Raw genomic sequence first — 14888 nt, forward strand, 5'->3', positions numbered from 1 at the left:
TGTTACCTACCCTCACAGTATGAGCCTGGCCCAGCCGGATGGGATTTGCAAGCTTCACTTGAATCTGTGCACAGTGGAAGGAGCCATTAACCCCAACAACTTCTAGCAATCCATCATCATGCCTGAAACAAACAAACAAATGATACTTTATTAGTATTTATTGTAATGTTTATTACTGGATACTTACTATAGTACACAGCGTCAAATAACTGTTTGAGTCCAGTATATGCAACCACTAGGGTCAAACTATGGGGCACATAGTCTTATATTCCCCAAAGCCCAGGGTGTTTGAAACTTGATGTTTGGCTGTGGCCAAGAGTAGCAACACTTTACACCTTTCTTTCTTACTTAAAACATGGAAATGATTGGGTACAGTGCAAAGCAAAGCTGTAGCTGCTGGCACTCTGGTTCCATAGGCATATCCGGAACGTTACTGTGCACCCTATTTCTACTGTATCCCATGTGTGCTGTTTAAAACAAAAAAGCAGTGTATGTGTGTGTGTGTGGGGGGGGCTTGTACAGTTTCTTTGATGCTTCCACAAACTAGTAAAAGAATAAGGAGAGCAAGCTGAGAGGACCTTTATTTCCCTGCGAAAAAAATAAAGGTCCTCTCAGCTTGCTCTCCTTATTCTTTTACTAACTTGTGGCAGCATCAAAGAAACTGGACAAGCCCCCCCCCCACCCCACCCCACACACACACAGAGTGCATTAGGCTGTCTAGCATGTTAGAAGCCTCTGTGAAAACTTGGTTAAAAATGTGAAAAGGGTCAACCTGTTGTTTTCCTGGAAAAGAGTCTGAAAAGATAGTGATCAGGACAGCCCAGGGGGAAAGCCAGAAAGGATTTTTAGTGTATGTGAAGTAGAAAAAGCCAGGATGGCAGAGTAATAGCAGCACAATCAAGGGTTGGGAAAGCCCCTTGCCTAAAGACGTCTCAATGATGGGTACAGTACAGATGACACAACAAAGCAATGTTGACTTGGTATGCCATCCCCTAAATATATGAGCCCCCAAACATAGCTAATTCTATACAGATCATTATACAAAGGGATATTGTAGCACATTTGAGACTAACTAAAAGAAAGAAGTTGGTAGCAGGAGTTTTCGTAAACTTGAGCTTACTTCCTCAGATACACATAACTTCCTTAGATGCATGTTAGTCCCAAAGATGCTACAAGTTTCCTTTGCAGTCTGATTTTCCAGTCTAATATGGCTATGTCTTTGAATTTCATACAGATCATGTACAACAGAGCAGACTCTTACCTTGCCATAGGATAAAGCTCATCTCCCATTCCTTCCCACAGTCGACAGCCTCCTCCCCAGTAGGAAATATTCAGCACTATGATCCCTTCCAAACTTGGTAGGTCGATTCTCTCTCCATCCAACTCTAGCTTTAAAGACATACAACAAATTGTTACCAAGCTCCATGAACAAAAGTGTTGGTTCAAAACTAGGTCTATGGGCTTGGGAAGAGGAACCAAGCCACCATTTATGGGAAGTCCAACTGCTTCAAAACAATCTGATTTGGTGATCCAATAAGCCCCTGCAGGTGTCAGACTAGGGGTGGATAGGAGAAAAGGGCAAGCCAAAAGCTTTCAATTATTAATGGAGTTTATCGCACTGCCCTTTTTCCTGAGCCAGGCGAATGCTGAAACTGTTTAAACCAGATTTTATCACACATCTCTGTGCCCAGGCAGGAGGCATCCTGTACTCGATCCAGACTTCTCCTGTACTTTGCAAAGAACAGGATTTTCTGAATCAGGTATAGGATGCCTCCTGCCTGGACAGGCAAGTGTGTAAATCTGTTTTTCAACGGTTTCAGCCTGTGCCAGGATTGGGAAAAAGGGCAGTGTGATAAACTCCAGTGACTGCAGCAACTCCATCCTCACTCTGGAAAGACTCACTGTATTCTTTCAACAGTTCCACCTGCTCAGGTGGTCAACAAGCCATTCTCTGAGTGTACTGTACAACTGCTATTGGTATTACTATTGCGCTACCAATTTAAAGTATCTTAGCTGTATTCTGCATCATATCCTATGCCCTTCCAAAAACTAATGTTCTTCCCACAGAGAAAACCAACAAATAAATTAAGAAAAGTAGGAATAACTGCCTTACCTCAATCTTTTTGTTCAAATCCTTACATTCCTGTACTAAACAATCTTTGGTGCCATAAAAGAAATAAACAGCCTGCAGAAAAAAACAAAGGAGATGAAGAGGAGATAAGGAGGATTTGTTGTGAAAGACAAGGACTGGACAAAGTGGATCTGCTTCTTCCACTGACCTGGATTCCCAGTGTTCTAGTGATAGTACTGTCATGATTAAACATTAATATCCCCAAGAAAGAGGGAAACCTAAAACACCAATACTAACAATTCTTATTATGTTACCAAAAAATAAATATACACTTATGTTTGAGATCTTCAGTAATCGATTACCACTTCCTTACATGTACAGTTGGATCTGTATCCCTGGATTTTTTATCCATGGATTCAGCACGCACAGCTTGAAAATATTCGAAAATATATAAATTCCAAACAGCAAATCTTGATTTGGCCATTTTATATAAGGGACACCATTTTATTATCTATTGTGTTTGAACATACATGGAGTTTGGTAGCCACAGGGGGTCCTGGAACCCCTGTGGATAGCAAGGACCCACAGTATTAACATGGAAACATTAACAAAGTTACTGTCTTCCTTTCAAAACTATTGGGGAAAAACAATGGAAAGCACAACTGTGCTGATACCACTTTAAAAATATTCAGACAAAGGCCTGTTACAGACTGCCAAAATAAAGCTGCTTCGGGTCTCTTTGGAGGTATGCTATTTAAATGATGCATGGGTCCTAAGAGTCCGGAGGTTGCGCCAAAGCCACACTCCATTCCTAAGCAGCTTTGGTGCAGATTCTGGATTCTTAGGATGCATGCATCATTTAAATAGCATACCTCCAAAGAGACCCAAAGCAGCTTTATTTTGGCAGTCTGTAACAGGCCTAAGTCTTATTTTACTTGGCTATCAGCTGCACTTAGCAGTCTTTGTATCTAACCATGAACAACAGCCAGTTATTTGGCAGAAACTTCTTGCTAGAATCTTCAAATTTAAGGGCATCTGTACTACACAACCATGAAATATCATCATAGCTTAAATACTTCCGACATTTGTATGGGAAACCTATAAATTCCATTAAATGCTCAGTTCCATTATAACACTCTCTCTCTCTCTCTCTCTCTCTAATATAATAATTATAGAACATTAATACTTCTCTTCAGTTAGGCATACTGAGAAAGAATAAGCGGTAAAATTGGTGGTGGTAAATCTTCAAAACCCAATGGCTGACATTACCAGTTAAGGCAGAAATGGGCAACTGCAGTTGGATCAATTCTCTGCTTCTGAGACCCCCTTGAGGGCCTCACTGATAGCGAAATTCCCCCACAAGATTAGAAATAAAGCCAGAATTGGGTATAAGTCCACTTCTGGTTTTGGAAAAAAAAAAGTTTATTTTTAAAAAAATGTTCAGTATTGCAGGATACCAATCTAAAAGACGAATCCCCACTTCTGGAAGCTTCTATATGGGTCAGTTCATTGCTTTGTGGAACCACAAAACGGTCTCTGGGGAGACTGGAATGGCTGAGGACTATAAAAACAGCTTTGAAGTGTGACATTAGGCCCCAGGGCCTACCCTGAGTTAAAGCAATCTCTCTTGCTAGAAAAACAATGGGATCTAGATTGGTCACGATTAACCTAAATACTACTGGCACTACTATACTACTTTAGAAATCAGAATAAGACTATAACTTGGAAGGACAGCTATGAAGAACTAGACAAGATCCTGAAGTGTGTAAATATATAATTGAATATTAGAGTTAGGTTTGTCAGTACTATCATATTTCCAGTTCTACAGTATGTATGGTTGTGAAAGCTGGACAGTGAAGAAAGCTGATAGGAAGAAAATAAGCCCATTTGAAATGTGGTGCTGGAGAAGAGTTCTAAGGCAGTGGTTTTCAAACAGTGGGTGTGGGGCATCACAAGATATGCTCAAAGGGGTTACAAAAGCTGGCGGCCCTGATCCCTCCCCCGTCTCCTCCTCCCAAACTTTTTTATATGTAAAATTTACACATGGGTCGAGTTAAATATTAAATTTAGTTAAATAAAGCCATTCTAAGTTGAACAATGTTATTTCTTTATAAAATGTTAATATATGAATATATGAGAATGTGCGGACGAAAATACACACAGTAAATAATTTTTATTTATTTAAAATATTTTTATACACATACTATGTCGAGTGGAGGGGGAATGCAACTTCTGCATCTAGATGTCAATTGGAGGTCCCAAAGATAAAAGTTCTGAGTACCACTGTTCTATGGATACTATGGACTCCTAAAAAACAAATAAATAGATCCCAGAATAAATCAAACCTGAACTTCCTCCAGAAGCCAAGATGACTAAACTGATACTGCCATACTTTGGACATCATGAACTGACATAGCTCACTGGAAATAGTTGCTAAGGTAGAGGGCAGTAGGAAAAGAGGGCAATTACATTCCAGATGGAAGGACTCAAATCAGGGAAGCCACAGCCCTGTGTTGAAGACAGGGGGACTTGGAGATCTCTCATTCATGGAGTAACCATACATCAAAGCCAACTTGATGACAGTTAACAACAACAACAAACTTTTTATTATGACTAACAAACCTGGTAGATTTTTAAAAAGCATATTACACACAGCAGCTTTGATTAGATATCTGCATGTAACTAGAAGGTGTAACTGCAAACTGCAGCCCTTATTCCCTGTCAGATTCCATGCTTTTTCTGGCAAAAACCAAAAACAACCACCAAAAAAATTATAATAAATATCAAATTTTCAAAAATGGAAAGGAAAGGCAAATCGCCTCTCCTGGAGCCTTCAGAGCAGCAATTTACCTTTGAAAGAATTCACACGGTCCAGCAATACAGTTTAATGTAATAAATAATAATAATAATAATAATAATAATAATAATAATAATAATAGGATTTTAAGAATAACAAAATCCGCGGATGCTCAAGTCCCATTAAATCAATGGAATATTAAAATGGTGCCCCTTATATAAAATGGCAAAATTAAGGATTGCAATTTGGAATACTGGTGTATACACACACACACACTCCAAGCCTTGGATGATTGAATCCATGGATAAAAAGTCCATGGGTAATGAGGGTCGACTGTATACTTCCAGCCACTTCTAATACTTTTTCTTCTTGTTATATCTGGCAATTTCTGCAGCCCCCAGGGAGGTCTCAAGGACACAAAATTGGTTCCCAGACCTACCACAGTTGCCCAACCTGATCTAGAGGAAAGACTATGAAAGACTCATTGGGATACAGCAAATTTTGGTTCTACCCGACATACCTTGTTAATGATCCTACTAGAAAACAGAGAGGGAGATTTCTCACGATGTGTGTGAAAGTTTAAAGCCATGAGAGCATCTGGTCCTATGGAAAAATAGTTGTTCATTGTGAAGATCTGCAGAAAGGAGAGAACAGTAGCAATGAAAAATCCTGGCAATAATGCAATTATAGTGAGCCAAGGGTAGGGAATCTGTTGCTCTCTGTGAGGCTATTGGACTCCAAATCCCATCTGTCCCAGAAGCATGGCTAACTATCAAGGAGAATGGAAACTAAAACCCAGCACCTGGGGGATCACAGGTTCCCCATTGTGTAGTAAACACATAAGAGGGATGTATGTATGTATGTATGTGTGTGTGTATATATATATATATATATACACACACACACACACACACACACACACACACACACACACACTTTGCCATCAGACCACACTGTATCTTTTTAATAAACCATCTTTGCACAAATGTTAAATTATCTCTTATGCAAAATGTGACATAGAAAGCATTTTTTTTAAAAAAATATAACATTAGATCAGTGATTTTCTTTAGGGCTACTTCACACTAGTTTCATGTAATACTAGTTGATTCTGAGGAAAAGCTCACAGGATGAGGTTACACAAAATGTGATGGCCAAATGTTAGGAATAAGGCTAAATCCGGGCAATGTAGAGTATTGCTGGCCATCTATGAACCTTCAGATACCCACTGGCATACTTTGCATGCTCCTGGTAGATCTGATTATTTCACATTCCTTCAGTACAGCCAGTAAAGTCGGGATGTAGAGAGGCTTTAATCACGTGTGTTCTACTACTCACAAACAGCATATGAAATAGGAAACTTGTGTCTGGACTGTACCATCTCAGACAGCAGGGGAAGGCTTACATAATGGAAAGCTCTTCCAAGAAAAGGGTTCCTGTATGTTTATTTGTTAAAAGAGTTGCACTCTTCCTTTTGGCTCAAGCAGGCTTAGCCATCTTTCTGAAGTGTAGATGAAAATATGCCTGGACACCGCGCCCCCCACCTTTTAAACATAAGATAATTTTATCACATAGCTACCTGCAACAAAATAAATGCAGAAGAGATATAGGTTTACCATTTGTACCTTTGTCATTTCTGGGAACCAGGCCTAAGTTAACTAGAACCAGGAAGGAAGTGTCCAAACTCTTTGCTTCTGAAGGGATTCTCTTTCAGATTCACAATGCTGTTTTGGCAGACACTGGCATGGCTTGTTTTTGTTTTTAAATACCATCCAAGATTACTAAAATGGACCTTTTCTCACCTTAATTCCAGGTCTCAGTATTGGCCACTTTATATTTGAGTGGCCTAAATCCTGTTGCTAGTATTGACTAGAGTAGAATCCCATTAAATCAATGGGATTTACCTACACATTGATTCATTATACAATTGATTCTATGAGTCTACTCTAGTTAGGACTAATCAACAGGATGCTAGCCAACCAGCAATCCCACTCTCCACTCCAAATTCCATGGTACATCAATATATTTTAAATGAACAAAACAATAATAGAGTGTTAAGGGATATGAGGCAGGGTGGTCCTAACCTCCTGAGCTCCTGGATGGTGGGATTATAGCACAGGGTAGAGTTCTAGGTGATCCAGTCACACTCAATGCTCTATAGGGATAAATTTGATGTTATGGCATCACTGAGTGTTCCATTTCACTAGAGAGTGAGGGCAAAGTGAAATGCACAAGACCAAATATAAATGTTACCCATTTTTCCCAGTCCAACATCCTTGAGGAAAATAAAACCTTGCCAGTCTGCAAAAGAGTGCTCCTGTGCCATGCAAAACCTTTCACAGTAGCAAACAAGAGTTCATTTCACTTTCAAAAGTTCCCTAGGCTTTAAATAGCTCCTTATTTCAGATCTCCAATAAATGTATAAAGACAAAGGCAGAAGAAACTCCACTATAGAGATCCTTCAAAGGATGAATCAGGTACACAATTTTCCTGTATTACAAGAATATCATTCACCAGCAGACTCAGGATGGATCACAAACAGTTGTCCACTGGTAATGGGGATTGATTTTCTGCACATCTCCAAGGTAAACAAAAAGAAAAACAGAAAACAATAGTTTATTTACTATCTATAAACTTTAATGTTTTCCAAATTGTACCTTTAGTTTTCTTAAATTGTAGTATCCTTTGTTTGTTACCTGGACCTTCCATCTAAATAGGGAGGGGAGGGAAGAAAAAAGAAGTCATAAATTCGCATATAGATTAAATGTACAAAACTGACAGGTTTTAAAAAGACCTAATAAAAACAACAGTTGAAACATTAAGGATACAATTGACCCCCTTAGCATTCCTCTGCATCTTAAAACTGTTATTAAAAGCCAGTCATTCTTTAAAATTTGCTTTTAGGAACTATGATGGATGATGAGCCCCTCAGGTCTCCATGCATTATGTCCTATGATATATTTACATGCCTTTGAATAGGGATAGATCAGCCTTTCCCCATAGGAACTAAAGCCAACCTTTTATAACAAGGAACAGAGAGTATGTTCCTTGTTCATAACAGATTCCCTCTCTTTTTCCAAGTTTCACATGAAATATTACAAATGTAAAATGCAACAATAAAGGTAACAAGAAAAACATAAACAACAGGTTCATAACAGGTTCTTAACATTTTAAGGTAGAAATGGACAAACATTTAAAAAAAAACCTTGAAGAGCCAGGAAAGGTTGTATTCCTACATTATACAGTATGTTTCCCCCTCATTTCATAGGCACCACCAAAAGTATAAGAGAACTAATGCTCCCTTTTGTTGTAATGTTGCTCCAAGACTATTACAGTCGGTTAGCCCCCTACCAACCAAAGTGAAATAGAGAGAAATGGAAACATATACTAAGCACTAAAGTTAGGCAACCTCTGAGAATGTGCTTGTGTGTGTGTCACTATTTTTCTGCTTGTGCAAGTGCCCCAATGAGATTCTGGCCTAAAGAGCTAGGAACTTAAGAAAGATCTCATGAAGAGAGCATCTTTAGAATTTCCTTGTATATGGGGACCTCAGCATTTCCTTGCCCCCATATGCTTGGGCAATCTGATCAGTCCTGTAGTAGCCATTGAGACTGAGTGCACGGCTACAAAAGGGCAGGGCTTTCTTACTGGTGGCTCCCTGAATTCTTTCCTTAAGGTTATCCTCTTACTTTGGGAGGCTGGCAAAGATATTTGCTTTATTCATTTGATTTAAATTTAGCATTCCACATGTTCTGGAAGGCCTATGAAGCAAAGAACTGATTTTTACTTCTTTAGAAAAGGACAAATTATTCTGGACTGGATCTTGTTGATAAGGTTTTCAGTTCTTCTATTTTTTTAATGGTATTTATATTCTTTGATGGATCCTTAAGTTGTACATTTTTAAAAGCTGATGAGCATGAAGTCATCTAGAGGGTTCTAGCATGTCAAAGGGAATGCATTTCCATAGTATCTATATAACTGTCATCTATACCTAAATCTTTATTAATCTTTAGACAAAAAGATTAACACAGTCACTTTTTCATTCACTCACTCACATACTGCGGCTTCATAGCACCTAAAACCATTGTGATCCTGCTGCAGTGTTCTAAGGTAGGAATGCTGCCACACCTGTGTTGCCACAAGATTGGATAAAAACTGAAATGTTAGGTTCTTCCAAAGCTGCTTACTAAAGGGCTCTGTGATCTCTTTATCATCATTTCTGTGGGCAGCTGCTTATTCTGTGACCCCTTACCCTTTTAACCATTAAGCTGGACTTCTTTCCTTTCCCTGCCCATTACTCTGTTTTTCCTACATTCAGAATAAGTACTCATAGCAAGCATAACAAAATTCAGGTAATTCATGCAGAAATCAAAGCACAGCCACAGAGAAGTGAGGACAGATGTCAGGACTCCAAACGTTCTCTAGGTTTCCTACTGAAATTTTATAGAGGCTCGAGGGATAAGGTTCAGTGATCTATGGCCCCAAACAGATGGGCCAAAAGTGCTGGCTTTAAGCCATGTTGGGAGCATGGTGTTTACACAACACATGCCCTAAACGTGGCTGTGCCAATACAGAAGAGCTGGCACAAAAAGGAGTGGCGAAACACTGCTCCTACTAGTGGCTGCGTTGAGGACTACAGCAGTGGCCTGGATCAGGCTTGTGCAGTCACTGCAGTTCCAGTGCGATCGGCGTAGGAGTGGCCTCTGGCCACTCATTTTACTTTGTATGCATGAGCCCTTAGAGACCTTCTGCTGTGCAGCTCACCTATCCAACTTGATTCCATCAGCATCCATGACATTGCGCAGAATCTGCTCTACTGGAATCTCTCCAGCATATCCAGCACCCCAACCCAGGGTGTTCGACAGATCATTACCTGTCCCCAATGGTAAGATCGCCACCTGTGGGATGTACCGCTCTTGTCCCTGTCGTACAGAGGGATTCGGTCAGTCATAAAAATCTCTGTATGCTCCCAGCCTTCCCACATTTAATCCCAGAATGTAAAAGACATCTTAAATACCAATAATTGAAAAAACCTGCTTCAAGGCTTACTACTGAATGGTACTGCTGGGGGTCTAATAAGAACAGATGGCAAAAATGCATATTCATAACAAAGTATAAAGCAAGAAGCATGCATTTTTCTCTACTGGGTTGTTACATATCTTTTAGTGACTAACAGACAGAGTGGGAGACAAGATGGGGGAAGTCTTTGGTAGGAGCTGGAACTGGATGCTCACTAGCAATCAAGAGCAGAGATTCTCTAAAAGAAAGTTGGGCTTTCAGGAGGCCTGAAATCTGTCTTCTGTGCCTAGCTGGGATTCAACCTGGCAAGCTGAGAGAATACGTTTCATGCATGATGCCCCTTCGCTGTCATATTAAGAGTTAGGGATAAATGTGTTCAGAAAGAGAATATGAGTTGAAAACAATGTGAACACTATTACTATAACACTATAATAAGCAGTAGACATCAAAAACAAAACAAAATTACCCTCTGGGGTGTGATAAGTACACTGAATAAAACAGATAAACCCCAGAAATTTGAAGTAAAAATATACTTCTTTTACAAATAATAATAAGTTATGAGCATTCTAAAGCACTATTCCTGTAAATTTAAACCAATGTTCTTTATCATAAGGTAATATACTATATCATAATAGTTCATGGTCCAAGACATATAGTTCATTAAATTAGTAACACTAGAGTGTCACAATGCATATACTCCAGTAAGCTCATGGTTAGTACTTGTAACAGAATTACAGTACTTGTAATAGGTGGTAAAAATGTCTTTTCATCATATGGCAAGATACGGTCAAGTTCAACTGAAATATTTTTCACACTGTACTTCCAAACTTATGGACCAAATTGATTTCCCCCCTCCGGTTTTTCTAAAGAGGACTGTTGCTTTAAGGAGATATGTAATTTGGTTAACCATTGGTTAACCATTGGATTGTCTAGCGTGCAGTACTCAGTAGGATGCATTTTGAAACTACAGAATCTAAAGAAACTAGTGCAGAAGTGGGGAAAAGGGTTTGCCAAAACACTGTAGCACACCATACCTTAATCTTCATGTCATCGATTGCATCTAAGACCCATCCCACTGTACCATCTCCACCACAGACCAGCACTCTAGCAGAATTGCAAGGCAGCCAGGTGCAAAGCTGGAGTGCCTTTGTAGGTGTTGTTTTGGTCAGTTCAAAAACCTGAAGAGATTTAAGACATACATACATACATACATACATATATATAATGGGGGGAGAGAGTTTATTGATAGAATCATAGAATCGTAGAGTTGGAAGAGACCACAAGGGCCATCCAGTCCAACCCCCTGCCATAAGATGGAAGCTATTTTACTTCCAGGTCAAATGCTGCCTGGCTGCATCTGCACTGCAGAAATAATGCAGTTTGACACTGCTTTAACTGCCATGGTCTAATGCTATGGGGTTTGTAGTATCTTGTGGCACCAGAGCTCTCTAACAGCCAAGGAAAAAAATATCTCACAAAACTACAAATCCCAGAATTCCACAGCATTGAGTTGTGGTAGCTAAAGCAGTGTCAAACTGCATTATTTCTGCTATGCAGATGTAGCCTCTGCTTCAAGGAAGCAACTCAATACTATGAAATACTAACATTACCATATAAATTAGGACTAAGCAAAATTTGTAATCTATGCAGTGATGTTCTACTGTCATGTCTTTACAAGAGAAAGTGAAAGAATATTACTTAAGACATCAAATGTGCTAATTTTTGAGACTATTTAAGTTGCAGTTTGTTTGTACTGAATTTCAAGAACTTGGTTTGTTGTTTTGAGTTTCTGGGGAAGAGAACTGAGAAATCCAGCAGGAATCTTGAGAAACAGCAGGCTTCTGTCAAAGCTTCCTGAAATATTTCTTCCTCCCCCACCTTGTTAGCTCATGTAACAACACAGAGGGAAAAAGCCCTAAGCATTTCCAAAAAGGAAGTTTAATATTCTAGCAAAGCCTTATGGAAATGTATAAGGGAGGAGGGAAAAACTGTATCTGTTTCTTCTCTTTTTAAACACCTTTTCAATTTCCAATAAAGTATTCTTGTCTGGAGTTTATAGCCAATTTAGAAATGAGGGCCCTTCTGTATAACCATTCAGAAAATGTGCTTCAATAGCACTAAAACCATTCTGCAAAACACACACACACAGAGAAATACACACATACGTATACACATGAGGTTTCACATAAAAAAAAGTGAAGCATCCAACCCAGAAGTGTTAAAACAATGTGTCATGCATTCTTTTTGTAGATGGCAGAGCCAGGTCCTGGTCAACATCCAAAACAAGTAGAAACACACATTCACAAAATGGCATGTTTTTGCAGAGGTTGCATTGTGATGCTCCTGGTCACATATAGAACCACCGATAGTGACCAAATACCCAGCAAAATAATACAATCAAGACAATGATTGTCAATAGACAGCATACAGTCTGTGAATGTGGAACCATCTCTGGAAGAAAGTCTCCTTGCCCTCACTGCCTCCTTTTTCTGAAGCGGCTGGGATAAGAGGAAAACAATCCAATTAGCTGTTCAGGCCACCTGCAGTTTCTTTGGCAAAGGCAGCAGTAACTGCCTTAAGAGAAAACAGCTTGGAATAGAAATCTGCTTTTGTATTAAGAGTTAGGCAAAATTACAAAAGGTTGCTTGATACATAAAAAACAACAACACACAGTTTGATGGTAATATATAGTATTTCCTTTTATACATTCTCAGTCTGAGCCCTGGCAACAGAAACAAGCTTCTTTTAGCAAACTCTGGCTTAAATTAAATGAGGTTAGGAGAAAGGAACAGATGAAAATGCCTGACTGCAGAGGCTTGAACTGTTTTCTTGTAAATAGGTATCAGTTTCAGGGAAGGTTGCATGATATTCTAGATTTGTAAAAAGCAAAATTAAAAATGTTGTGTTTAATAGAGGAATTATGGTAAAATATGGCTATGTATGTTATATCACAAGCCAATGTGGTATGGTGTTTTGATCTATGGCTTCCTTGGTGAATGAGAGTTTGAAGTCAGGTCTCCTTAGCCTGACACTCTAACCCAGGGATGGAAACCATGAAGTTCTCCAAATGTTCCTGGACTACATCTCCCATTATACCAGTGGTGAAGAATTGTAAAAATTACAGTCTAACAATATCTAGAGGGCTGCATGATTCCCACTCTGCTTTAACCACTACACTATGCTGACTCTAACAGTGCAAACCTAGCCATCTTTATTCAGGAGTAATACTCATGTTCGATGGAGCTTATTCCATACCATATTCAAGATGTACCGTAAGGACATTAGAAGGACATATTAAACTATGTTAACATAACTTCACTTAGAAAACAGTATGCTTTGCCCTGCAATTTCACTGAATAAACAACAATTACCTGAATTGGGTTTAGCAAGTTTTTAAACTGGCCCATCAAGGTTTGCCCCATATTGTTTCCACTCCGAGTATTAGCCAGAACAATCAGAGGAGTCCAATTTTTCCCACAGGAGGAAGCTAGCTGTGAAAGGGAAAAAAACCCCAAACAATTTCTTACACTTACATCTGTGCAACACAGCATGGAGGAAAAGGCACTGAATGCTTTCCCTTCCTGTCTCTTCAATGCATTGCTGGGAAATTCATTCTCAAATTGTAACAGAGACACCATATCCTTACAATTAGCACAGAAAGAGTAGCTACAACAGAATAGCTGCCTTTCCAGTTTACATAAAAACGCAGATTTTCCATTCCCATGTAATACTTAAAAAGGTGATACGTTCCATTTAGGTATGTGTTTGCCATCACAAACTGACTTTTTCAAGAACTGTCGGCAATGAACTGGCCTGGTGTTACTTTAACTATATGCACATTTTAAAAATGAGATTCCCAGATTGTAAAATACAATTTTTTAACTTGGCACTGAGAAAACAATCAAGATGGTGTCAAAATGCTATTTTGTAACAGGGCGCTAAACTTGGAAGAATGGCCATGCTAGCTTGGAGATTCTGGGAGCTGCATCCTCCCAAAAAGGAAATTTTTCAGGGCCTCTCAGGATGCCACTACAAAAAAAGGCCATCTTTCTAGTAGATACATACAGCATTGGTGCATTCAGTACTCTTCATAGGCTAACACAAATCATGGGCCCTCTCATAAAAACACAATTCCGGCCCTATGATTCCATTTTAACTCCCATAGTTCTGTGCTATGGAATCCTGGAAGTAGCAGTGGATAGAAGGGTGTATGGAATCCCCAGACTACAAGCCCCAGGATTCCATAGGATGGAACCATGACAGTTAAAATGGAATCATTATGCTATGATTGTGTAGACTGAAAGGATCCTATGACAAGGGCACTCACGGTTCCAGTTCCTTCTCCTTTGTTCTGTAGGTCTTGGTCATGAATGGAATAGCTGTGGCTTGCCAAGGTCACCTTAGCAAAACTCAAGATCTCTCTCAACTTACTGTACTTTCAATATGTACTTGCCTGTCCAAGAATATACAGGTACAAAGCATGGCCTACCTTTCCATAGTCCATATGCTTGTCTTTACGCATCTGACTGACACTTGATAAGTAATATGGAGGGATGATGAGGTTACGAAATTCTCCAAATTCACACTGCTCATTCTTCAAAGAGTTTTGCATGCATTCATCATGCACTGTTTGCTGACACCAAACACACCTGAAAAGAAGAAAATTGATTAAATTTCGTTGTTGTTGTTGATGATGTGTGCCTTCAAGTCATTTTTTACTTATAGTGACTCTATGGTGAACCTGAGCTGGCGTTGAGTCTTTTTGTGTACTTTTGGCATGTCACACAATCTTAGCCTCAGAGTAAGGCAGTAATATAGCTGGGGTGGACAACTTCTATTCCATGTGCCTGAAATAGAATTTTGGGTCTAAGTAATCAATGCAGATGATTCATTTCTGGCTTGATTTCTTCTCTCTCTATTTTGATTAGTTGGAAGGTGGGCTGGTGAACTCTGTGGTCCATTTAAACCAATGGCTCCCAAACTTTGGTCCTCCAGATGTTTTGG

At 39.3% G+C, this 14888-nt stretch overlaps 1 protein-coding gene across 3 annotated transcripts in view; it reads right to left on the reverse strand.

Moving 5' to 3' along the window:
* The window catches only part of DGKE (diacylglycerol kinase epsilon), a 48453-nt gene that overhangs the window by 24177 nt on the left and 9388 nt on the right, over positions 1-14888 (reverse strand). For all 3 annotated transcript variants that reach the window (XR_016271817.1, XR_016271815.1, XM_089478234.1), the window contains exons 3-11: positions 14374-14533; positions 13256-13375; positions 10919-11062; positions 9630-9787; positions 7523-7574; positions 5389-5502; positions 2114-2185; positions 1262-1389; positions 11-122 (exon numbers count right to left, since the gene is read on the reverse strand). Coding sequence is in view for 1 of the 3 variants with exons in the window: in XM_089478234.1 (XP_089334360.1) it covers positions 11-122; positions 1262-1389; positions 2114-2185; positions 5389-5502; positions 7523-7574; positions 9630-9787; positions 10919-11062; positions 13256-13375; positions 14374-14533 (1060 nt within the window). In the remaining 2 variants the exon portion in view is untranslated. The remainder of the gene's footprint in view (positions 1-10; positions 123-1261; positions 1390-2113; positions 2186-5388; positions 5503-7522; positions 7575-9629; positions 9788-10918; positions 11063-13255; positions 13376-14373; positions 14534-14888) is intronic.

The sequence above is a fragment of the Sceloporus occidentalis genome, unplaced genomic scaffold, assembly GCF_023333645.1.
Source record: "Sceloporus occidentalis isolate IW3139 unplaced genomic scaffold, rSceOcc1.0.p SCAF_1, whole genome shotgun sequence".
Lineage (NCBI taxonomy): Eukaryota > Metazoa > Chordata > Lepidosauria > Squamata > Phrynosomatidae > Sceloporus > Sceloporus occidentalis.